The 26,662-nt window shown below is 52.5% G+C and overlaps 1 protein-coding gene across 5 annotated transcripts in view; it reads right to left on the bottom strand.

Annotated features, from left to right (window-relative positions):
* The window catches only part of Rab11fip4 (RAB11 family interacting protein 4), a 108,070-nt gene that overhangs the window by 11,108 nt on the left and 70,300 nt on the right, over positions 1-26,662 (bottom strand). For 2 of the 5 annotated variants that reach the window (XM_051158075.1, XM_051158077.1), the window contains exon 4: positions 1,546-1,775. In XM_051158075.1, coding sequence (XP_051014032.1) covers positions 1,546-1,775 — 230 coding nt within the window. Of the gene's footprint in view, positions 1-1,545; positions 1,776-20,219; positions 20,268-22,372; positions 22,667-23,681; positions 23,826-26,662 lie in introns of those variants that run through there. The other 3 variants (XM_051158078.1, XM_051158076.1, XM_051158080.1) reach the window with 3 other exon arrangements.

The following is a 26,662-nucleotide window of genomic DNA, read 5'->3' as shown; positions in this document are numbered from 1 at the left end:
AATGCCCCCACAAACTCACCAACAGCTCTTTGGGCTTCCGCCTACCCAAGCACACATGCACACACACGACTAAAAATAAATGTAAGCCTTCAACACTCAGGCTGGAGAGGCGGCTCAGGGGTCAAGAGCACTTGTTGATGTTGCAGTGGGCCCAGGTTTGGTTCCTAGCACCCACATGGTGGCTTCTAGAGGATCCAACCCCTCTTCTGCCATCTGTAAGCAACAGGCACACGCGATGTACATATACACATGCAGGCAAACCATTCATGCATGTAATAGTAAATCTAAAAATAAGTGAGACGTGGTGGCACAGTCCTTTAATCCTGGTGCTTGAGAGGCCGAGGCAGGGGGGTCCCTGTGTTTGAGTGCAGCGAGGTCTACAGAGTGAGTTCCAGGACAGCCAGGGCTACACAAGAAAACTGTCTTGGAGGAAAAAAAGTCGGCAATTTCATTTGGCTTAGCAAATACTAGAGCTCCCTGCTCCCCTCTTCTTCCCCCCTCTTCCTCCCCTCTCCCTCCCCTCTCCCCCCTCCCAAAGGGCTTCCTTTTCACTGATATCAAACTAAACACGGGCACTGCTGCTCTACTGAGAAGCCAGCCAAAGGCTCACACTGTCTTCTTGTCCTGGTGCTGAGACTTGAACCTATGGCTATGCTAGACAACTCTCTACCAATGACTTACACACACAGCACAGTCCGCTCACACCTCGCCACTGTTTTAACACACTTTTTTTTTTCCTTTTTGAGATAGGGTTTCTCTGTGTAGCCTTGGCTGTCCTGGACTCACTTTGTAGACCAGGCTGGCCTCCAACTCACAGTGATCCACCTGCCTCTGCCTCCTGAGTGCCGGGATTAAAGGCGTGCGCCACCACACCCGGCCTTTAACACACTTCTGATGAGAGCATATCAACATCAAAATACAGTGTACAGAAATCAAATGAAAAGTAATTTAAAGAATAAACCACTCGCCTCCCAGAAATCATCACTGCTCAGTTTATAAAATCATTTTCCCAGATGAATGTTCCCTAAGACGTCTTTGTAACCAGTTTTTTGGTTTGGTTTGGTTTGGGTTTGTTGGTTGTTTGAACACAGTGCTGGGTTCAACATCAACTCAGGGCCTTGCCAATGGTAGGGTAAGTGCTCTAGCATTAAGTTGCACCCTTGGCCCTGTACCAGCTTTTACAAAGTAACCTAGATCACATATCCCACATCACTGAGCAGCCATTACAAGTGGGGTTCTGAAAACCATACATGACGGCACTTGCCTTTGCCTTCAATTCCAGGAGACAAGGGCGGGCATATATCAGGGACTTCAAAAGACCAGCTTAGTCCACATAGCAAGTTCTAGGCCTGTCAGGAATACAAACTGAAACCCTGTCTCAACTGCCCTCTCCCTGCCAAAGAAAGGTGACTTCTACACAGTGGCCGGAAATCCCGGATTTATCCCTACTACCCAGAAACCTGTGGAAGCAACACCCACAGTGCTGATCCTCTCAGGGTGTTACGTGGACTTTCTGGGGATGCCTCCCCGGAACTGCTCACTCACTTGTCCTCTGGCAGGAACAGGCCCCCCAACTCAGGCTCCTTCTCCTCGCCAGCACTCCTGACAGATCCCTCCAGGCCCTGGCTGCTCTCCATGGGGCTGTCCATGTCTAACTCCTGGGGTCCCTCAGGCAGAGCCAATGTCATCGCTTCCTCCTCGTCTTCCTGGAAGAAGCCGGGTTCCCTGGGGAGGAGCTCGCCATCAGCAAAGGTGGAGCCAGAGATTTCGCTGCCCTGTCAAAGACAGAAGGACAGAATGAGTGAGGCTGGCTCCCTGTGCCCAGTACTCACTGGTCTACAAGGTCACCTGCAGGGACTGGGGGGTCAGGATGGCTAAGAATTTGACTCTATGCCTGGTAAGCCGTGAGAGCCTCTCATGGTGGCTGACTCACGAGAGTTCAGTAAGGGGCGTGTCTCCTAGGCAGAGCCACCCATACAAAGGGCCACGGCTAGACTGGGTGGCTATGTTGGAGCCCTCACTGAAGTCTGCACAGGAAGCCACATGCCTTTGTGAAGGCTACTTGGTGATCCTTACTGAGTGAGGGTACACCTACCCTAATCAGCTATCAGGGACAATCTTGACATCACACAAGGAAAGATGGCACAGGAAGTTTGCACAGGCACAGTGCACCCTCCAAGACCCTGCCCAACCATAGCATTTCGGCTCCCTCTTCTGTAAGTAAGAGTGGCTGTGGGCTAGGTCTGGGGGCATATGCCTTTAATTCCAGCACTCGAGAGGCAGGAGGAGGAGGAGGAGGAGAATCTAGTCTCTGTAAGTTTGAGACCAGCCTGGTTTACACAGTGAGATCCGGGCCAGCCAAAGTAACATGGTAAGACCCAGTCTCAAAAACAAAAACAAAAGAATGACAATGGACTTTTATAGGACCTTTGTGCCCACTGAATATTTCCTGCTTGCCTATGGCACACAGTAGGTACTCCCAGCACTCAGGAGGAAGAGGCAGGAGGACTGCTATAAGTCGAGGTTAGCATAATTTACATAGTGAGTTCTAGGCCAACCAGGACTACACAGAGAGAAAATGATAATGATAATGATAATAATAATAATAACAACAACAACAACAACAACAACAACTACTACTATTATCTACCATCCATTCATCTATCCAATCTATCTAATCTTTCTTTAAGCCAAGTTGCCGGCTGTTGTGTAACTATTTCCTCAAGATTGAAACGCTCAAAACAGTTTCAGGAACTCCCTGAAACTGACCACATTCTCTTGGCCCCTCCCTCCCAAGACAGACGGTTGAGAGTCACTCTCAGACAAGCCAAGTTCAAACAAGTCGAGACCAGTCAAGCTGCCTGGAAACGGCTTAGGCCAACTGAGGCACCTGGAAAGGACACGCTCTAACCCACACCCACCGAGCTGCCTGTTGGCTGCACAGTGTGTTCCGGGTTCCCAGACTTTTGTGAGCTGTCTCCAGGGGTGGACCTTGGTCATTACTACTCTAACGACCCTAATGAAACTCACTGATTCACCAGATGGACTTCGTGGTTCCACGCTGAATCCCTACTTTGGTCTGTCAAGGCCTCCCTACCTAGAGTAAGGAGACAGGAAAAGTCTATCACACAACACCAGCCAGGATCTCTCATTCCTAGGCCTGAGATGGCCCAATGCCTAGATCACACCTTATATGATGTTGACGTGCAAGAGGAGGTTTGTCCCTCTGCTGACATCTGCCTTATAGGAGAATTCAGCAAACCATTTCCCACGGCGTGTGGCTTTTGAGAGGGTGGGCACTCCCAACAGCTCTACTTTTTTTTGTTGTTGTTGTTGGTTTTGGTTTTTCGAGACGGGGTCTCTCTGTGTAGCCTTGGCTGTCCTGGACTCACTTTGTAGACCAGGCTAGCCTCAAACTCACAGCGATCCGCCCGCCTCTGCCTCCCGAGTGCTGGGATTAAAGGTATAACAGCTCTACTTCTAATCCTATGGTCTGTCTACTCTCTGTCTAGGGCTGACCGAGAACTCCGCTAAAGGTTTGTCTCATATGCCAAGGCTGCCAGAGCACAGCCACAAAGCCTCACAAAGTGTCCACAAGGAAAGGTTCCAGGACACCAGAGGAAGCCACTGGAAGACAGGCTGAGCCGATGCCCTGAGGAGGCCTAGGGGCTACGAAGGGAAGGCGGTCGACAATTGTGGTTCCTGCCTGTGCTAAGGCTCAGCTGAACACAGATGGACCATGAAGTCAGCGGCAGAGATCAAGGGGTGAACTATTAGATCATCCTAGTCTTCCCAGGGCCTTTCCCACGTACACATTACTAATCTAATCACAATGGCTCCTAAGGCACTATCCGCACACAAAGCTCACCGGAAACAATGCAACACAGCAGCTACAGAACACCAGAGCAAGGCCAGAGCTCCTGTTGTCCTACTTTTGCCTGGGGACAGCTCTCCAGGACAACTGTCTTTATTACCATTTTAGTGACAGGGAAATAGGAGCCCAGAGAGTAGCGCGCCAGAGTTCTCTGTCTGGTAGGCTGCGCAGAGGGCCCTGTCTGCTTCTGGCCGCCACACATTCTGGTCCCTTTGTCACTGCTACCCTCATACTTTACTGGCTTTCAGAGGCGGGTGTGACAAGGAGGTGAGTCACTCTCTGGAGACTAGATGCTGGTGATGATGCCTGGGTACTCCTCCTAATGCAACAGTCCACGTGCACACTGCCACCCCCTACGGAAGATGCTATTTAGCACAAGGACACCCAGAGGGGAAAGTGAGGGGGTGGCCCATCCCTCATCGGAGCACCATCAATACTCTATACCATCCCCCACTATGAAGACCTACAACTGTCACCTGACCAGACAGGCAGGCAAAGAAGGCATGTGACAAGCTGTTGGGAATGCCACCAAGCTTGTCCAGCTGCAGGCAGGAGCTGCATCTGCCCTTCACCTCAGTCCCAGCACGATGCCTCCTGTCACCCTTTCTAGAAGGCAGACCTTGCCTGGGAGCCTCGCTTCACTGAGATAGCCCATAGCACACAGGTGCTCATCCAGTCCTTACCCAGCATCCCCCAGCAGCTTTGTGACACTCCTGAGAGCCACATAAACTCCTGATAGGGTGGGAAAACTGGTCTCAAGCAGACCGTCTCAGTCACAGGAAAGATAGGAGAAAGGCCTCAAAAGTCCCTCCACCCCAAGACCAGACAGCCCTCCTTCCAGGTGGACTTTGAGCAGAGGACACATCTCTTTGCTTTCACCTCTGTCCAACTCTCATAGCAGCTCTGAGAGAGTGCCACAGGTGTACGGGACGCAGGGGCCCACTCCTGTCTCAGCTAATGCCTGAGAATAAGGAGGCTTAAAGGAGGCAGGCACCTGCTGAAGCTGCCCAGTGTGCGGACAGCCCTGCCAGACTCAGACCAGCAAGTGTGGAGCTCCATCCTCCCCCAGCTCTGTGTCCGCAGGTGTATGCCTACACACTCACTCAACAGCATTTTCCTTTAAAATTAACTTCTCCGTTTATTAACACCTTTTCATTAAACCCACAATTGTTTGCCTAAGGCAAGTGGAAATTGTAATTATAACTTCAAAACCAATTCCTGCAGCTTCTCCCCCAAAATTAAAGTAATATAGACAGCAATAAGAAAAGTAAGTGAAGCTGGCCAATAAACCCAGCACTCGGGAGGCAGAGGCAGGAGGATCTGTGTGAGTTCGAGGCCAGCCTGGTCTACAAAGTGAGTCCAGGACAGCCAAGGCTACACAGAAAAACCCTGGCTTGAAAAACCAAAAAAGAGGGCTGGAGAGATGGCTCAGAAGTTAAGAGCACCGACTGCTCTTCCAAAGGTCATGAGTTCAATTCCCAGCAACTACATGGTGGCTCACAGCCATCTATAATGAGATCTGGTGCCCTCTTCCGGTCTGCACATGTACATGCTTTGAAGAGCACTGTACACCTAGTAAATAAATAAATAAACCAAAAAGGAGAAAGAAAAAAAAGGAAGGGAAACAAACAAGCAAACACGAACAGGATGGTACTAGTCCCATGCCTGCCCAGAAACAACCCTGCCCGCCCTGCTCCCTCCCACAGGCCCCTGGGGAAGGGTGAGGGAAGTGCTGGGCCAGCAGCTCTCACCCTAAACACCTTCCAAAGGGAGGCAGTTTTGGAGGTTCAGAAGAGGCTTGTGACCCCTGCCTGTGCTCCACACAGAGACCCCTTCTGAAGGAGCAGTGCTTCTTTATCAACCCTAGAGCTGTGGGGGGGGGGGGGGGGGGAGAATGGGGGCAGCGGTCCCTAGCAGTAAGATCACTGCTAGGAATGGGGGCTTTTCAGAAGCTCCGCACCACCCTCCAGTGCCCCAGAGAGAATAGAACCTGCTTTGAGCAGCTCTGGGCAGAGGCTCCCTCCTGTGCACCGGAGAGCTTTGGGGACCTTTGGGGACCGGGTAGGAGCTGAGGATGATGAACTGCCTGGGGACGCCACGCAAATTTTACTCAGGCTGACGCAAGATACAGGCCACTGTGCTGAACACACGCAAGGCTGACTTCAGCAGCCCCCAGCTGGCCAGGATCCCTCCCAAAAGTGCTGTGCGCGATGAGAGGAGGGATGACATCGTCATCATCCCACCCACCCAATCACCCACGTCCATACCCTGCGTCTCTCATGGCAGTCAGGACCTGTCCTGAGGGCTGGCAGGGCAGGAAACGGGTATCCCAGGAGGCTGAGTTTCCATTGAGAAATATCAATGCCAAGAGCGGTTTCTGGGACTCTAGCCCTCAGAACTCTTTCTTGTCCTGATTACCTATCTGGGGCGGGGCAGGGGGAGGACAGACTACACCAGAGCAGCAAGCAATCGCGCAGCTGCCCTGGCACACAGTACAGGCCCAAGCCCGGAGCTTACGGAGGCCTCCTCAGAGGCTGTACAGAAAGGCTATGCCTACAGTTAGGAACTTGAGGAACACAGTGTACTTAGCAGGCAATATGGCTATCTGTGGCCCCATGTAGCGTCCCAGGGCTCTGTCCCTGAGGATGCAGAGGTGACCCTAAGTACAGAGTTCCTGTCCTCAAGGCCACAGGGATTATACTCCCATGAGTCACCATGGCTTGCTTACGTCCAAACTCGCTCAGGGACACCTTTCTTTCCCAATCTTCAAGACTGAGGGGTGATAGAAGATAAAGTCGCTGCAGTGTGCCCTCATGTAAGCACAGGGGGACCTGTGTGGCTAGAACCAGTGGATGGCACAGCCCTGGAGCCTGGCAGTCAGTCCTGGGAGACCCGGCTGTTCACGAGCCCCGTGTTCCTGGACAAGAGACCACCTCTAATGAGCCCTTGGGATTTCCTCTGCAGAGCAGGGACTGTCATTTCTGCCTCCGAAGGCTGCCTAACAATTTACAGAGTATCAGTTGACAGCTGCGGCAGCCTAAATTCAGGCCTGGCCTGGGGAGAGGCTGGAGGCTGTGTGACTGCCATAGGCCCTTGGTTGGTCAGCCAGCAAGACCCTGGCAGGTATATATGGTTGGGCATGGGGGTTAATCCAAGGACAGGGGTTGCTGGGGACAGTACTGAGCCCCAAGCCAGCTACATCCTCTTAAGTGTCCCCACCTCCACTTTTCCACTTTGTCCTCATCTGGGGATGGACAGAGCTGGCCCCAGCTGGAAGTGGCTGCCAGAAGGCACACAGCCTGCCTGGGGAGCTGTGCTCATCCATCAGTAGGCCCCACAGCCACCTCTTCCGCTGTACAAAGTTGGAAAGGGCTCTGTGGGGGACCGTCCAAGCCTCTGAGAGGCTCACAATGGCCCACTGTCCCTGCTGTGCAGCCAGGAGGTGTGTCAGGACCCAAACTAAACAGCTTCATTTGGTCTTCACCCTCATCCACTTGGGAGGGGGGGAGGGAGAGGGGGCGCTGGTGGTGGTAGGGACATGGGACATGTCTCAAGGTCACACACCCTAGGTTTCCTGGCAGCAAAACAGAGAAGTACAGAGAACACGGACTGTATGGAGTGACTACATATTTCTGCTCCCTACAAGAGCAGAGTGACTGAGACGGTGGCCACAGGGCGGTCTAAGACTGAAGCCCAGAGCCGGCACTACAGGAGCACATGGCCGGTGGTGACTGAGCACTGCCTGGACCAGACTGCACTGCGCCACAGGGCCAGACAACCAACAAAAGAGCATCCAAGACGTGGTTCTCAACCTTCCCGATGCTGTGGTGACCCCCAACAGTAAGAGTTTCATTGTGGCTCCCCTCCCCTCCCCTCCCCCCGCAGCACTCCCTGTCTATACAGCTGTGCTAATCACAACATGAGTTAAGTGAACTAACCTATTTTTTTTTTTATTCCACACATTCGGTCTTAGAATGTATGTTAAGGGCTTGATGAGTGTGAGCTATTATTGTCATTAGTATGATAAAGGAGAATACCAAGGGACACACCTGAGCATCTTGAATTCTATCCAACCCCAGGGAGGCTTTCCCTCTGACAGGGATGGGCAGAGGTAGGCTCAGCTCTGGGAGGCCAGGACACTTCTCCCTGCAGCACTGGAGTCCTCTCTTGGCCACTGCCTTGGCACGTCTGCCTGCACATTAGTCACCACACCCTGTAATAAGTGTTAAGATGAGGATGCTGCCTAGGGAAGGGTGTCCAGGGGGCCCTGAGCTGAGGTGCGGGCTCATCCACCCCCAGCCCTGGCAACAAGCTCCGCTCTGCAGGCGGTAACTTGGAGCCGAAGCGTAGCTCTGTGGGGACAGGGCTGGGTAAAAATAGCCTGGGCGGGCACATCTCAGCTTCCCTTGAAAACCAGGCACCCGTGGGTACACGTGGATCCCCCACTGCAGGGAGGAGGTTATGGGTAGGCACGGGCCAAGCCTTACATTGGTGAGGAGTGCGATGGCTGTTGGGCCAAGCCAATAATGAAATCGCCTTTGTATCTGGCCAGTCAATAGCTCAGAGACATGGGACAGGCCAGGGTCATGATAGGTTTTTTTCCTTTGGGTAGCAGGAACCCCCCCTCAAATTGGTGGGGAGCTTGTAGTATCAACACCCTAAATTCAAAGAGGGTGGGATGAGACTGCCTCGAATGGCATACAACCTCACAACCCACCATGGCTTGGCTGCTCTCCTCACATAAATATGGTGACAGTGGGGGCTGGGAAGCAATCCTGATTGCAGCTTACTTCTGATGTGGCTGCCAACCCCGCTGGGAGCCAGGCCCTGCTACATACACACTGGCCAGATGTTCCTCAGTGGCTGCACGGTGCCAATCAAAGACCAAAGGTGGGACCAAGGAGTTGAGGTTAGCATCCACACAGAAGACCAGAACCATGACCTACCTTCAAGGCCAAGGGACCCAACAGGGCAACTGGTCACCAAACCGTCTCCACTGCTCTGAGAGTGCCCTTACCCTGTGAGATCAAGCTCTGTAGCCTTGGGCTTCCTATGCTGGTGTACAAGGCGGAGGTCAGAAGATAAGACAGACCACCACGCTCCTTACCAGAAGCTACCCCACCATTCCAAAGCAAGGTGTGGGCCCTGGGTTCCATGTCTACTCCGGAACCTTGGGTCAAGACACCCCTCAGCAGGAGCCCCCAGGTGTCTATCTCAATGCAGCCATTCCAATGTTGCTGTCAACCTTAGCTGGACCTGCAGTCCCAGCAACGAGTATTTCCTCATTGGTTTCATGTATGGAAGGGGAGACTGGGGTGCTCGGCAGGTGCTCTGTGGGACCTCTGGCTGGTGTTGAGCAGCAGCAGAGAACATCATGCTGGGGGTTCTCAGGCCTCCCGAGCTATATGCACAGAACACAGGCACTCAGAGCGAGCCAGCCACTGCCTGAGCCACAGCCACCGATGTGGAAGCCCACGTGGCCTTTCATCCCTCCCCAGGTCCATGCCACTCAGCCCCCAACCTGCTGACAGACATGGCGGAGGTTAAGGGAAGGTGGACATGCTGTAGCTCCCCAGAAAACTTAGAAAGGGGACATCAGATAGCCCAAAGCAATTCAGCGATGGGCAAAAGTCCTCCAGAGGAGCAGAGACACAAGCAGCATGAAGGGATCCGAAGAGCCAAGTCCATAGAGAGGGGCTGGAGTAAGGGGCAGCACCAAGAAGGAAGGTCTGAGGTAGGCCTGGGCATGTCCAGCTGCCTGGAGTCTGTGGCTCAGCTAGTGCCTGACCTGGAAACCAATCAAAGCCCAGCCAGACCTTTGACCCAGGCTCCCGTGTCTTTTTGACCAGGGGCCTGCTGACCGAGGGGAGAATAAAGCTGCCCACATCCTTGGACAGGGCACATAGGGAACTGCCAAGGAACTGGCGGCTGCTCTGGCATTCTTTTTTTCACGCAGGTAAATAAAAGCCCTACGCTGAGCCATGTCCCATGCCACCACACCAACCAAAAGGAGGCTAGCAGGGCTACACTAACCTCAGAAGTACTTCATGAGGTAGGAGGCACTTAAAAAGGATGGAGGACCCATTTACCAAGATGCAACCCTCCTACACAGTCGTGGGTCTCTTAGCAGATTCAAAATCCAGACAGAAAACTTCAGAGAACTGAGAGCTGGAGAGTTGAAGCTATCTCCCTCAGGGTGGGTGGAACAGGTGTGGGGGGTTGGAGGAAGACAGGAGGCGAGAACACCCTCAATTTGACCGGGTTCACACAGCACATGTCGTCCCAACAACTGCCAGAAGGCCAACAGATCAGAGGCCGATGGCAACTGCACACAGTGCAGGAGAACACACCCCCTCCGCTGCAGATAACAGGAAAGCACAGATCCCCCCTCAGGTCATGGAGCAGGGAGCAGGCTATTGTTCCTTTAGCACAGTAATCAAACAGTATCATTAATCGGAAGAGAAGGGAACTGTGGCCTCCCACCGAGGCCCGAAGCAGATGCTGTAAGCACCATGACATAGCCTCAGCAAAATAGTTAATAAAATGGTCAATAATCTAATCAAGACCTAATAGATAATTTATTAAATGGGGAGGAACACACCACAAATAACATGTCACTACGGAAAAATGTACCAAAACCAACCAACCAAGCCGTGTCTTCTATGAAAAAGCTGGCGTGGCAGACCACAGAAAGAGAAGGTCCCAGGTGGCTCACATCTGTAACCCCAGCACTCAGGAGACTAAGGCAAGTGCAGTACTGCGAGACTGAAGCCAGCCTGCGCTACAGAAACAGTTCCAGGTCAGCCTGGGCTAAAGTGAAACCTTGCCTAAAATCAAATAAGGAGAATGCTAGATTAAGGGGTTTTATATTTTTGGTTTTAGTTTTTAGTTTTTCAAGATAAGGTTTCTCTTGTAGTCCTGGCTGTCCTGGACTCACTCTGTAGACCAGGCTGGCCTTGAACTCACAGAGATCCGAGTGCCTCTGCCTCCCGAGTGCTGGGATTAAAGGCGTGCGCTACCACTACCCAGCTAAGGAGGTTTTTTTAGATCAGTGTCCTCCAACCTCAGTGTTATAGCATGTCACGCAGTGTGGGGACTGAACTCAGATGAGATCTATCTCTGTTTAGGAGGCCTGGAAATGTGCATTCCTAAGTTGAGAGCGGTTAACAAAAGTATTTCTAACAAAATATTGGGGGGCTGGAGGGATGGCTCAGAGGTTAAGAGCACTGTCTGTTCTTCCAGAGGTCCTGAGTTCAATTCCCAGCAACCACATGGAGGCTCACAGTCATCTATAATGAGATCTGGGTGCCTTCTGACGTGCAGGTGTACATACAGGCAGAGCACTGGATACATAGTAAATAAATAAATCTTTAAAAAAAAAAAGTAAAAAAAAACAAAACAAAACAAAATATTGGGTAGGCCATAGAGATAAGAATATACCACAACCGCTTGTAGAGCTGAGCGTAGGGCAAGACACGGTGGGCTACACCCACTGGCTGGAAATGCAGTCAGGCCCTACCTCCAACAGCTTTCCAGGGCAGACGGTGGAATCTGCACCATCGTCACGTAGGCTGGTCCTCTTCTAGGTGTGTTAGAGGCAAACTTTAAGGAGGGCTGGGGCAGGGCACTTGCTCCGCCCCCCACCCATGCAGGCCCACGCCAATAAAACAAACAAGCAGTGACAAAAAAGCTAAACTTGATGGGAAACAGGAAAAGACTGCTTGCCCTCGGTGTGCTCAACTGATTATGGAAAAGTGTAAGAATTCTGACAAGTTTTATACCATTTATAAGTGGCATACACGGCCAGGCGTGGTGGTGCACGCCTTTAATCCCAGCACTCGGGAGGCAGAAGCAGGTGGATCGCTGTGAGTTCGAGGCCAGCCTTGTCTACAAAGTGAGTCCAGGATGGCCAAGGCTACACAGAGAAACCCTGTCTCGAAAAACCAAAAAAAATAAATAAATAAGTGGCATACACAGCTGGGCATGGTGGCATGCATCTTTAATCCCAGCACTAGGGAGGCAGAGGCCAGCAGATCTCCAATGTCAAGGCCAGCTTGGTCTATAGAGTGAGTTCTGGGACAGCCAGGCTACACAGAGAAACCCTGTCTCAGTGTGAGGGGCTGGGGGATGGGGGGACAGGGACGGTGTAACAGCGTAACAGCAAAGGTGATTTTGTTTGTCCACAAGCCTGCTTGTGGCGTTATGAAACAGATGTGACCAGTGACTGGCTAACAAATGCAGAAACAGCAGGCAGCCTCAGAACCACAGGCCCTGTACACACAGCCTCTAATCCTGCAGCCAGAAGGGCCCAGCAGTTGAGCAGGATATTTCCAGTTTCCCCACACATCAGACAGCACTTCTGGCTACTTCTCATGCAGAGGAGACTTCTTCTCTTGGTTGTGGTCAGGATAGGGAGGAGGGCCTCTACCCCTCTGGGGGACATGTGGGCATCCTGCTTAGCTGTGATGCCAACCCTCTTGAGGGCCCTCCTCCCCTGCCACTGTCCAGGACAGAATCTGGCTGAATCATCTCCAAGAACAACTCACAAGGAGAGGAGGTGAACCTACCTTCAACTCAGCCCTGGATGAGGTGTGACTGTCCCCAAACCCAGGTTCTCATATCCAAGTGCCCCAGTGAGCCTAATTTTCAATAAAAAGGATTCAAACAGGATATCTGGTCTACCCCTTCCCCACCAGGCAGAGTTGATGCCCTTGATTTTCAAATGAGCACGTGGACTCCGAGGCAAACTCCCAGGGTTTATGAAAACAGAATTTAAATTGCTTCCACATCTGGATACCAAAGCGGCAGCTAGCCCCAAGAATTCCAGGCATGCCAGCCGCGGAGGAGCAGAGGGTCCCGGCAGGCATTTCCTGTTAGCCTGGGGTTCCTTCACCCACCTATCTGAACCCACACGGAAGATCTCGCACACACATGGAGGGGGCTTGCGGAGCCACACCTGGGGAGAGTCAGGCCACCCACAGCCACCGTGTTCCATGCATTATAGCGAGTTCTTGCTTTCTGCCCCTAAACCCTGTACATTCTACAGAGACTGTACCCCAAGCCCAGGCAGGCTTCCGCCACTCCCTGGCCAGGCTTCCTTCACATCTGCAGCCATCTCATCTAAACGCTCTGCATTTTTTGTTTTTGAGACAAGACCTTGCTGTGTATGTACCCTACATACACACGACTACATCGAAGCCCGCACAGGGGCTCTCTTGGCTCCTGGAACAGGCAGCTATTTTGGGCTACAAATTATAGCTTTTAAAGATGTAGCTGTTTCAAGTGAGGGCTTAATTATTCCCATGGCCCAGCACGCTCAGGCTGGCTTTGGGAGCTCCGAGTTCTATCATGGTGACAGAAGGAGCAGTTTTCAGGCGAAGGCTTGGGAGGTAGAGGCTGGCCCTCTGCCTTTCGTGTGGGGAGTCTCCAGAGAGGTGGAGTGACACACAGCCTGAAACCCGAAGCCAAAAAGGAGTCCTCCCTCCCTCTGCCACAGCAACCCTCGGGCCATGGGAGGCCTAGTGAGGTGCCAGTGTTCGCCCACAGCTGTTGGGGAGGCTCTGTTGGGAGCAGACAGAAGGGAGGGAAGGCTGGGGAGCTGGTGGCTTTTCTCCTCCCTCACCACGTGCATCCCCTAGGCCAGGGCCTTGTATCCTTGCCCTCGCCTCTGCTGTCGACCTGTCCCTCTCATCAGCTCAGGGCTCCAGCATTCCTCCTGTAGGCTTGGTTGGGGGCCCTTTCTGTCCTGTGGCCTCTGCTGGTACCCTCCCCCAAACTCTGCCCAGTAGGGACAGTTAAGAGGGCATTAGGCCTGAGTACAGCCATAGCCTAGGGCTCAAAAGCTTGCCGTCTCACAGGGGAGCCCGCTGGAAGCCTTTGAAGAGCCTGCCCACAGCCAGGGCCTGCTTCAGCAGCTAAGCCCTTCCACAAGCTCCTCCTCTGACACACCCCAAGCTCCTGAGATCTCGCCCCCTCCCCTACCCGCCACCCCCACCCCCACACGTTAGTGCTACCTCCTCAAAGAAGGGGCTGTGAATCCCTGACTCTGCACAAAAGGTAGAGGAGTCGGCTAATGGCTACCAGAACCTTAAAAGAAGACAGGAAGGGACTGAGAGGAGACGCGAGGAAACAAGGTTTGGAGCCACTACTTACTCAGAAAGCCCATCCTCCAGCCAACAGCTCCCACTGAGGCCCTGGCAAAGCCCCATCACCTGGATGTTCCCAAGACCTGTTTCCCAGGACCGCAAACATGGTCCACTGCCCCCAAATCCTACTGCCACCTCAGAGAGCATCCCAGGCCCAGCTATCCACATTGTCCACCAGGGCTCCTTCAGCCACCTCAGGGTACCTGATACAACAGCACCAACCACTGACCCTTCTGCGATGCCTGCCCCACAATGTGAGACCTACCATATCCACCACAGAGCCATAAAGACTGGGGCCTGAACACCAGGCCTGATCTTGAGCTCAGTGAAGTCCCTGAACTCTTGGTAACTGTCCAACCCCAGAGTGGACAACTCTGAGCGCTGGACAACCTCAAGCTGAGACATGCAGGCTGTCCAAACAGGAACCAGCAGTGTTAGTGGCACTGGGACTTGGGTGGAAGGAGCAGACACCGTGGCACAGACCCAAGGGTCTGTCCTCCTGGCCCCAGGAAACTCAGGTGGAGACAGATCTGGGGAAAAAAATGCTGCTAAAGAAAAGAAAAGCTATGTAAAGACAAGAACTCAGGCAGGGTGAGAAAATGAGGGGGAAGGGTTATAAACTAGCCGAGGAAGCTAGAAAGATGGCTCGGCAGTTAAGGGCACTTGGTGATCTTCCAGAAGACCTGGGTTCTATTCCCAGCACCCATAAGTGGCTAACAGCTATCTGTAACTCCATTCCCCGAGGACCCAAGGCTCTCTTCTAACCTCTGCAGGCATCAGGCATTCATATGGTACAGAGACATACACAGAGGCAAAACACCCATACACAGAATTTTTTTTTTAGAAAAACAGTCAAGAGGCCCTAAGCATATCGGTTTCTCGCTGCTCCTCTGGGGTGGGGTAACAGCTCCCTGCTCTCAGTGTGTAAACTGAGACGACAGCCAGCAGGAACAGGGAAAGGTGACTAACCCCCCACCTGGGGACAACTGCAGGCTCATGGCCCCGTGACTGGGGAGGAACTTGAGGCTTAGAGAGGCTGCGCTGCTCTCCCAGCCCATGCAGCCGCAGAGCCCACTGGGACCTGAGCACGGTGAACCCAGGATGCAAGCTTGAGCCACATAATACCGTCCTTCACTCCATTCTGCCACCACTACAGGTAGCTCTACTGCCCCCTGCTTTGCAGAAACTGGGCAAATTACATAATTTCTCCAGAGGTTACCTAGTTTCTGTGTTTCATTAAATCCAAGATGCCTCTGTTTTAAATGCACCATTATGTTAAGTACACCTCAAAAGGAAAGGTGCAACCAGCTAAGTTATAACACCACCGTGTGTAACACACACACACACACACACACACACACACACACACACACACACACACACACACACCAATCTGAGGCTTTGACATGTGGAAGGAAAAAGGTGTCTCAAAACCTGGTGAGAAGGCTGGAGAGATGGCTCAGAGGTTAAGGGCACTGACTGCTCTTCCAGAGGTCATGAGTTCAATTCCCAGCAACCACATGGTGGCTCACAACCATCTATAATGTAATCCGATACCTTCTTTTGGCCTGTAGGTATCCATGCAGGCAGAACAGTGTATACATAATAAATAAATCTTAAAAAAAAAACAAAAAAACAAAACCTGGCGAGAGTATAAGTGGGGATGGGAGTGCAGTCAGTTCTTTATCTTGTGTGCCCATGGTGGTCAATGACTCCACTCATGTTTGTACACATGAGCGCTTACTGCGTTCGTGTGCACGCACACACATTTTCAGTCTTCCCGCCCCTCCAGTTGCCATTAGGCCTTTAAGCCTTCCCCGCTAGTAATTGGTACAACTACCAACTACAGATAACTACACGAAGATATGCTGGCCAGGCTCGCTTTGCAGACGAGGACCTTGCTCGGGACCAAGGCTGTGACCTCAAGGTTATTACCCCGCTTTGTCAGGCAGAAGCTGCTCTGACCACCACCCACCGTACCAGCCAAGTCAGGCTGTCTGGCTTCACCTTGGTGGAGCTGCAGAGCTCAAAGTGGCCAAGCTGGACAGGCAGGTACGACTGGCTCCCTGGAAGACTACCAAGGACAGTCACCTAATGTGGCCAGTGGCTGCACAGCCTGCACCTTTTAGCCTGGCCCCTCTCCAGACCTCCTGTGGCCTCTGCAGCTCGCTGAAGCCGCAGCACTTTAATAAGGCGGACTGTGGGCTGCTGACCAGACAGCAGCACTGCTCCAAGTGAGCCTTCCCTGGGGCACAGGTGCAGGCGCAGGCAGCTCATGGCTAGAGTGAAGGGTGGCCGGGCAAAGGAACAGAGGGCCACTCTCCTTTGTAGACTACTGTGACCGATACACAGCTGGGTAGAGCGGGTAGCCTTGACCAGCAAAGGCCAAGTGCAGCCCTACCTCGAGCCCCTGGGGAGAAGGCTGGCACCTCAGAATGTGTTTTGCATCTCATTCACAGATTGCCATGTGGGTGCCAGCTGCTTGGACCCCAGAGGCTGACGCGCAGAGACCAAGCTGGTTTCTTTAAAGTGGCAAGCACTGAGGAAGGACTTTGCTTCTCCTGCACAGAGCCTCAGGGAATGGAGTCATGCCCCTGTCCTGTGTCATCAATACCTGCCAGCCACTCTGTTGGGGACCGAGTCTAGGGAAGCCTGCAGGATTTGAAATGCCAGTGCCTATGGTCGCCAGGCATACTACAAGCACCCTTCAGGCTTGAGGTTGGGGTCACTGAGGAGGCATGGCCGGGAGGCAGGAACTGGTGGTGTTCTCAAGCTGCAGGTGAGGAAGGCGAGGCATAGAATTAAACAGTCTGCCTCCAGCAGTGAGTGGTGGAGCCAAGAGCCAGGTCTGTACTCAGATGTTTTCCAGCTCCCAAACCTATTTTTTCAGCCCTAAGAAAACAGGCCCTTGGGAGTCTGGGTGTGTGAGGAACGGGAACCATGGCGGCATTGACCCGGAAATCAGCGAGCAGAAACAAAGGAACAACTTCTACACTCTCACATCTGAACACTGGGACTTAAGTTGGAAGCCAAGGGCAGGCAGGTGGGTAGGCAGGTAGGCACGCGGACACACACACACACGCACACGCACGCACACACACACACACACACACACACACCTACCTTTGGCTCTAATCCCTTTTCATTCTTAGGCCCTTCCGCTTTTAGCCCCTTCAAAGATAAAGACTTAGCCAGGTATAGTGACACACTGCTGTGATTCCAAAACTTGGGAGGCAGAGACAGGAGGATTGCTGTGAGTTTCAGATCAGCCTAGTTTATACAGTGACAGGCAGGCCCTCAGGACTACACAGTGAGGCCCTCGTTTTGTTTTGTTTTTGTCTTTTCCCCTTTCTGGTTTTTATTCTTAAAGAGGAGGGAGTGCTAGAGAGACATCTCAGAGTTTCGGAGCATGTGTTGTTGTTCTGGAAAATCCAGTTCCTCTGGCCTGTCGGTACTTTCAATCAGGTGAGTGCACATACACATACATGTGCGCACGCGCACCCATATACGATTTTTACAAAAAAAAAATTCAGGGGCTGCAGAGATGGTCAGTGGTTAAAAGAATCGGAGTTTGGTTCCCAGCAGCCAACTCAGATGGCTCACAGCTGTCTGTAACTCCAACACCAGGGCAACCTGATGCTCCTGAGGGCACCCGCACTCACTGCACACACACACCTATATACAGCTAAAAAAGAATAATTTTTTTGTTTGTTCTTTGTTTGTCGAGACAGGGTTTCTCTGTGTAGCCCTGGCTGTCTTGAACTCTCTTTGTAGACCAAGCCGGCCTCAAACTCATAGAGATTCTCCTGACTCTGCCTCCCAAATGCTGGGGTTAAAGGTGTGTGCTGCCACCACCCAGCAAATATGAAGAAACAAAATTTTTTTTTAAATTAAAGATAAGGCTCCCACAGGCAAGACACAGATCTTTTTTTTTTTTTTTTTTTTTTTTTTTGGTTTTTCAAGACAGGGTTTCTCTGTGTAGCCTTGGCCATCCTGGACTCACTTTGTAGACCAGGCTGGCCTCGAACTCACAGCGATCCGCCTGCCTCTGCCTCCCGAGTGCTGGGATTAAAGGTGTGCGCCACCACGCCCGGCTAAGACACAGATCTTAATAACTATCAGATCTCTGCTTTCATTTGAATAATAGTGACATGGTTGGAAAAAACTCACTTGTCTGAGCAGACAAAGCTGGGTCAATCACTTAAAACTGACCGGCAGCAAGGGAGACTCTCTTTGTTAACCTGGAGTCAAGCAGCAGAGCTAGACACGCCTGCCTGCGCCATCCCTAGAACCCCCTGCTGGGCAAGGCTGAGCCTGGAGGTCACCTGGACAACTATGGCTGGGGACCGCTGCAGAGGGCCCTGACCGTCAGCTGACTCTCCCAGGACACACACATCCCTAGCTGTTGCTTTCGTCCATCGTCCCCTTCACAGGTCTCTGGAGAATTAAGGAAGGTATCAACAGGCTCCTGGGGTACCCATGAAGGTTCTGAGCATCCATGTTCCAGCTCAGTAAGAATCAGACTTCATAGGATCCAGTATACCCAGAGCCCATCGGTTCTAGCGCACCCATGTGAACTGGCCAATGATATATTCCACTTAGTTAACAGTAGTGCACTGAGGCCCTAGACACTCGGGTGAGGACTGTCATGAACAGACACCTGCCATGAGAAGACGAGGCCTCTCAGCCCAGGCTTTGGAGTGTACTCTCTACAACCTGCAGTCCACTGTAGCCTCTGAGGCACACAGCTTTGAAATGAGGTCAAGTAAAAATCTGCCAGCAGTTCTGCCCAGGAGAAACAGCCGCTAACTCACTCCAGCCACTGGGAACTCAAACGGCATCCTAACTCTTGGTCAAACCCCACACTGGGAATGGGTGGGAAAGGGGGGGGGGGTCTAAAACACATACTCTTAACCCCAAGATAGAGATGAACCCCAAAGCTGCTGCCCAGGTGTGTGAAGGCCTCTCTGGGATCCTTAAGGTACAGGTGTCCTGAATTACATGGCCAAGCACCCACAGTGGACAGGTGGAGGGATGTCTAGGCACCAGGGGCCAAGGAGGATCTGCAGACAGAGGGCGACAGAGCCAAGAAGCCGCCAGTCAGGGTGTGGGCGACATAGTGGGTCTTATAACTGGTCTGGCCCTCCTGACAGGAGTTGACAGGCTCCAAACGTGTCATCAGCATGGCTTCTACTAGTTTTGGGTGTGCGGTAGAGAAGACATGATCTGCAACCATCTACAGCCAAGCAAACAGGCTTATCTGACCAGACCCAAGCTGAGGGCAGGAAGCTCAGAGCAGCGTCAGTCACACGGGCTGAGAGATGCCACTTAACCCTCAACTCCGAGGACTGCAAGGCAGCAGAGCCATGGAAGGCTATGAGGGGCCATTTCCAGTTTCCAAGCCACGGTGCTCTCTCACCATTACCCACAGCTGTCTGGTTGCGGCAGGCTTCCCTCGGCCCCTCACAGCCCATTCCCTTACCCTGTCTCCATGCAGCGTTGCTGAACACACCATGTTAAGACCCAGGGCCCACCTCAGGGCCGTTACAGTTGCTGTTTCCTCTGTCTGTTGCTCTCCTATCAAGATGTCCCTTCTCAGCAATGACTTCCCTGGGCACTGTTTAAAACCCAGTGAGAGAGCGTGCGTGCGCACGCGCGCGCGCGCGCGCGCGCGCGCACACACACACACACGCTCTTCCTGCTTAAACTCCAGCGCATCTCACAGGCCGCCTGACCTCTGCCTGGCCTGCCTCATCCCTATAACACAGCTTCATGAAGCAAAGACTCACGTCCATCTCACTCACTGCCAGGGCTCCCGACAACAAGCACAGGAGCTGGCAAAAGTCAACCAATCACCTAAGTTTCTACGCAATGAGTGAGTAAAGTGACATTTGCCCTGTGTCAGGCAATGTGGGCTAACAGAAACAGGGAAAGCACTATGCCCGAAATGCCACCTGAGAGAGGAGACAGGGTGCCATCCAGGAAAGAAGATCGCAGTGTCCAGGGAAATAACAGGTGGGAATGCCAAACACTAAGGCCAGATGACGGGGTCAGGACCTCACTAACCTAGCAGTGACACCTGAGTGGTCTTCATTTCACGGCCAGTGATTTGATGCCTTAAAGACCTAGTTACCGAGTCAGGAGATAGCACAGCTAACCCAGAGAAAACTGAACACCACCCCAGGACCTGAGTCCCTTACCTGGGGAGCCAGGGCACTAGACCCCACTAATGCCAGATGCAGAACCAGACAAGGAGTCTTCCTATTTAAAACACAAACCCTGTGCCCGCAGGCTGCACAGGCCGGAGGGCGGAGGGGAGGGGACTCTCTGAATAGGCTGTTCCAACCCTACCCCAGAAGTGCCTGCCCATCTGCAATCTCACGGGAAATCTCTCCTGCTCTAGCACCTCGGGACCCTCACCTAAAATAAATAAGCACAAGGAAGTGAAATGCCAAAACCCCTCAAGGCAAGGTTCCGTGTGGAGAAACAGTAGGCAAAACAGCCTACGAAGAGGGGCTGGCAGTCCCCTAAGGCAAGGCATCCAGGGTGGGGTGTGGAGATGACCAGGGAGTGAGAGATGTGACAGCCTCCAGGAAGCAGCTCCAGAGAAAGGGCCTCAGGACATCAGGAAGCTGGGAGCTGTCAGCTTGCTTAGGCCTAGCCCCAATGGCCATATGGGAACCTCCCCAGTCCCCCCAAAAGATAGCTCAAACCACGACTGTCCTTTTAGCTTCAGCCATTCCCTCTGCCCCTGGCTAAAAGTCCTTCCCAAGGGACAGGCTCCAGGCAGTCTGTCTCGTTAAGATCTCCCTTGGGGCAAAGGTCAGACCTTGCAGCTTGCTCACCTGGCCTGGCTAGTAAACCCTCCATGCCCTGAAACCCAGGCTTATCTCTTGGGTTTGCCTTGTCATTTACTCTGACCCCTACACCTAAACCCAGAACCCAACATTCCAAAGCTGTTTCCCCCAGGCAGGCAACCAAACCAAGCTGTGCTGCCTACATGCCGCAGTCTCACATTCTTCAGTGGCTTCCATGGACCTCAAAGCACTCACGTGAACCAGCCCGAGCTTTGGGGAAGTTGGGTGGTATCAGAGTAAAACCCAGGAACTCACGGTCCCCTGGAGGGCAAGGATGTGTCCGACTTATAACGCTCCCTAGGCATTTAACCCTGCACGTTGTGAGAAGTGGCAAACCAGGTTAATGTCTAGGTCAACGCCACCATACCTGAACCTTGCAGGCTGGGTTTGAAATATGAGATCTCAGCTATCGAACTTGGGTGGAGATATCCCATAGCTGAGGTCTTTGTGGCTGTAAAACCCTCCCAGCTGAGACTCCTTTCCCTAGCAATCACAGAAACCATCTTTCACCTGGGGAGAGCCCTGGACAGTACCCCAGGGGATGTGGGAACCTAAGCAACTATCACCTGCTCTTGCTCAGTGAAGGGAGGCAGGGGTTTGGAGATCACCAGGAACCAGGGCAAGGTGGGACCCAATCCAGGAGTGCAAGCACCAAGCACAAGGCAGGACCTCTGACTTCGCGGCTACTCTGTGTGCACGGTGGGGATGTGTGGTTGGGATGGGGAGGGTTTAGAGGGGGGCGAATCAGTCCAGGATGAACCACTTCTAGCTCTTTTGGAAAAAAGCAGGGGAGGAAGTGGAAACAGAGAGGCGACAATGCAATGGAATGTGGTTGTGTTGGTACCAGGTTTACAGAGGCTGTGATGCTAGGCCCTGGGAGACACTTGTCGTAGCAGAGATGCAGTTGTGTCAACAACTTACACTGAGGTAGACAGTGGTTCGTATAAGACTCAAGGACTTAGGCTGGTAGCCCACGCACACCTACGTTGCAGCATCTCACTAAAGGGAAGCAGGTCCTGTCTCAAGTCCCCACACTACGCTGGTTCTGTCTTCTGACCCCTTAAGATAGCCCGGGAGAGAGGAGGAGCAGGAAATCGGCTACGTGCAGTCGCCATCACCTATGGAAAAAACTTCGCCTTTTACAGCTCTCAGGGGAAGCAGTCCAGCCAAGAGCAGGGCACCAATGGGGAGGGGGGCTAATAAGTCCCTTTCCCAAGCCCACCGGACACCCCCCCCCAGAACATTTCTGGACCAGCGCCGCAGAGAGCACCGCCACCCTCTTCGGGCACAGAGCGGTTTCCGCTCACACTCGCACCTGGGCGGTGGGGCCCGAGGGCTCCGAGCAGGCTTGAATGGCTTCGCCTCTGAGCCCCGGCCGGACAGCGCAGGTACCCCGATCTCGCCGGCCGGCCCGGGTAGGGTGGACGCTAATGACTGGCCCGCCAACTTAGCAGCTTCGGGGCTCTGGCCAGGTACGTCCCGCGGCCGCCGCTTACCTGGTATCCCGGAGCCGGCGGGGTGCGCATCCCCCGACCGGCCGCGAGTCGGGCCGCTGCACATGAACAAGAAGCCGGACGCCGGTCGGGTCGGGTCGGGCGGGGCGCGCGGGGACGAAGCCAGCACAGTACTCAGAAAACAAATCCGGGCGGCGCGCGGCTCCGCACCAGTTGAAGCCGCCGGTCCCGCCCCCGCCCGCACCCGTTGCCGGGAGACCCGCGTGGGCCGAAGGGGTTCTTTGTATCAAAGCTGCCGTGACATCACGAGGCGCCCGGGCTCCCGGGGCTCGGGCGGCGGGGCCTCGCGCAGGGGGCGGGTCCTGAGGCCGGGCGGCCTGGGAACCCGAGCCGCGGGGGCGGGGCCCAGGTAGCCCCGCCCACCCAAGGTAAGGGGCAGGTGGCGGTGGCGGTGTCCGCCAATGGCCGCAAGGTCGGCGCCTCGGTGGGTGGGGCTTGTCCGAGCGCGCAAATTACTGCAGCCCGCGGATCAAAGAAGACTAGAGTCTGCGCTTACTTTCCAGCGGGCTCAATGCAGTGTCACTGTTTGGTGTCACTACTCGTCAAGATTCAGGCGGCACTGTCTGGCTCGAGCTCACGGACCGAAAGCCTGCCAAACCCTGCCCCAACCCACCACCAGCTGGAGTCTGATTTGTTTAGCCTCAGTCCTACCCACAACTTTTCTCTTTTCACTCCGAGCGAAAGCTATCTACAGCTAGCCCTAGCACCAAGATACAAGTGGCAACAAGAAACAGAGAGCTCAACAAAAAGGCTTTACATCAGAAAGGCCGTCCCTCCCAGGCCTTCACATCATCCAAGATTTAAACAAGACGAAAATGCTAGGACTTAAACGAAGCAGCAAGTGTTATAAACACAGTTTGCCCTTCAACCTGATAGTGTTTTACATAACTCGGGGAAAGCAAATTACTTTCCTGACAGGCTGCAAGCCACCTTCTTGAGTTCTTAACTGCTCTACAAAGTGACACAAGGACTTTGGGTAGCGTTAAGATGGATCTCTCTCTCTCTCTCTCTCTCTCTCTCTCTCTCTCACACACACACACTCTCACACACACGCACCCTTTTCACGGGTCATATATCAGGAATTTACAATTTATACTGTAGCAACATTACTATTATGAAGTAGCAACAAGAATAATCTCCTGGCTGGGGGCCTGGGGGTCATCACAACATGAGAAACCGTATTAAAAGGTGGCAGCATTAGGAAGGTTGAGAACCACTGCTCCTTTGCTCCCAAGTTCTTTCTCACCCACTGTGTGTCCTGCAATAAATTCGCAGCTACCTCTCTGCTTACCTGGTCAAAGCCCACGAGAGTTGCAGCTTTGCTTAGACAGCCTTAGCTAGACAGGACCTCCAGGTAAGATTTGTTCTCTGAATTTGTGTCTTGTAGTCTCTACGCGACCTTTGGAACTGTGTGCAGCCAGACACCATAGCCTGTTTCTCACACTGTCCACTCTCACAGTCCTAGGTATACGGGGTCAGTGAACTGTATCTTGGCTTTGCAGGAAGGCCAACCTGGGTTTGAGTCCTATTCGTCGGCTTCTTGTCCTGGGAGTTTCCATTCGCGTTTTGAGACTCGGTCTGTAAGAAGGGAACATCACAGTCCACTTCCTGGGTCGCTGTGTGCCTTCTCACCGTGACCTAAGCCCTAGGCAAATGCAGGACTCTCAAATGCTTGGGTGCTTGGCTCTGAGACCTGAGTTAGCAGCAGCCTCCAGTGGTTTCAGGTGTGGCTAAGTCTGGGCAATGTACCTTGGCGGCTTCTCTTGTCTTCCAAGGCAAATAAGTCATTCCTTCTGGGTCTCTGCTGCCATTCAACTGAAGCAGCAGGGAAAGTGAGCCCTGCCAAGCCTCCTCCTGGCCCAGGAAACCCAGCCATGGATGTTAAAATGTGCTAAATCACTGGTCTAGTTAGGCAGGCTTTTTTTGACAACCCCCTCACCTCGACATGTTTAAGAGCTCTATGGAGTGTGTACTATGAATGAGGCCCTCTTTCTTTTTCTCTCAGGAAGTGGGTTAGGTTATTTGTCCTAAAAAGCCAAAGTGAGCTGAGCACGGTACTTTCTGTCAGTAACCTCAAGAGAGTCAGGGCAGGATGTGCTCCAAACTGAGACCTTTTCTCAACAAAAGCAACCAAAAGAGCCAGCTGTGCGCAGTGGCACACTCCTGTAATCTCTGTGAGTTCGAGGCCAGCCCGGTCTACAAATCGAGTCCAAGACATCCAACGCTACACAGAGAAACCCTGTCTCGGGGAAAACAAAACACACACACACACAAAAACCCAAACCCTAAGGCAGAGTGAGAGGCATGCTCAGATAACACTCAACATTACTACTGTCTTCTGTTACCACCAGGAAGTTGCCCAATGTGCAAGAGCCTCGGTTTCTTCCTCTATAAAATAGAAAGAAGACACTTCCTCTTTCAGGTGTGAGGTTTGGGTGAAATATTGAAGTTCCTGTCCTGTGCAATGCTTGTCCTGCTACAGCATTCCCCACAACAGCTCCTGTTACCCCAGCAGCACTCACCAGCTGCCTAATCTAGTGTTAGGTGTGTGAGCCCCTCAACCAAGGGCTAAAAGACCCTGGCAAGTTTAACTCATCTGTACATGCAAGAGAACACTGGCTGGTAAGGCATTTTAGGATTTAAGAGTTAACAGTGAGGGCTGGGCGTGGTGGCGCACGCCTTTAATCCCAGCACTCGGGAGGCAGAGGCAGGCGGATCGCTGTGAGTTCGAGGCCAGCCTGGTCTACAAAGTGAGTCCAGGATGGCCAAGGCTACACAGAGAAACTCTGTCTCGAAAAACCGAAAAAAAAAAAAAAAAAAAAAAAAAGAGTTAACAGTGATAAGCATTTTAGATTAAACCAATGCTTTCCTTCCTTCCCCCCCCCCTTTTTTTCTTTTCTTCTTTTTTTTTTTTTTTTTGTTATTTGCAGCCCAGCCTGTCTGTAGACTAAGCTGACTCCCTAGTGCTGAGATTAAAGGCATGCGCCACCCTCCCCCAGCAATTTTAATAGCTGGGAATTAAATTGTTGGGAAATTTTCTAAATGTTGGGAAATTTTTAAAACACACACACACAAAACAAACAAACAGCAACAAAACAAACAAACAAACAAATCTAGCTTGAGTCGGAGACAGCAGGCACTTAGTACAAAGAGGCCATTGCTAACAAAACAACTATATGAAAGGTTAATAATGAAAAAGCTCCCAACAGCCTGAGAAACTCCCAACAGGAAAATCTGACTGGCTCCTTGGGCAGGAGCCAGGAGCAGGGAGGCTCAGACTAGGAGTCAGCATGCCAGGAGAACTCCTGGTGAGACGTCAACCGGTAAGGATCTCTGCCAACGTTGATGACCTTGGGAAAGCAGGAAACAGATCTGTGGGTGAGACTCTTCCCACTCAAAAGTTCCCTGTTCCGTCCTATGAAACCCCAAGGTCCCTGCGCCCACGTACTGTCTCCATTCCCTGATTGTTCTGATTGAAGAACCATTCGGCTCAAGCAGAGAGGTCCCTCACCTGCACTAATCCCTAGCTCACACCGTACATATATTTATACATATACATATATGTAAAATCCCTGGTTGAGAGGAGAGCAGGGGCAGCTGACAGGGCTTGTGGGGAAATGTACCCCCTCACTTCCAGGAGAGGCCTATCACCTGCCGGCAGGGTTCAGGGGACCAGCAGTGTTGAGGTGGAGGTGGTAACTTGATTGAGTGGCTTTAAGAATGGAAGAAAGGCCGGGCATGGTGGCACACACCTTTAATCCCAGCACTCGGGAGGCAGAGGCAGGTGGATCGCTGTGAGTTCAAGGCCAGCCTGGTCTACAAAGCGAGTCCAGGACAGCCAAGGCCACACAGAGAAACCCTGTCTCGAAAAACCAAAAAAGAACCCAAGAGTTAAGGGCAAATCTCTGTGTCCCTGGGTTCAAATGGGGGTATGTGTGTAAAAAGCCCAGCACATGGCAGGCAGAGGCAGGAGGATAAAAAGTTCAAGATCATCCTCAGCTAAACAATGAGTTTGAAGTCACCTGGGACCACCTGACCAAAAAAAAAACAAACATAACAACCCACAATAACAAAGTAAAATCACTTGTCACTTGCCACTAAGCCTGATGACCTGAGTTCAGTCCCTGGATACTACATGATAGACACACACACACACACACACACACACACACACACACAGTAAGTGTAATAAAAAGTTGGTTTTTTGTTTTTTGAGACAGAGTCTCTCTACATAGCCATGGCTGTCCTGGAACTCACTATGTAGACCAGGCT

The sequence above is a fragment of the Acomys russatus genome, chromosome 16 (genome assembly GCF_903995435.1).
Source record: "Acomys russatus chromosome 16, mAcoRus1.1, whole genome shotgun sequence".
NCBI lineage: Eukaryota > Metazoa > Chordata > Mammalia > Rodentia > Muridae > Acomys > Acomys russatus.
The sequence above is the reverse complement of the archived record's forward strand: the minus strand, read 5'-3'. Positions and strand labels throughout refer to the sequence as shown.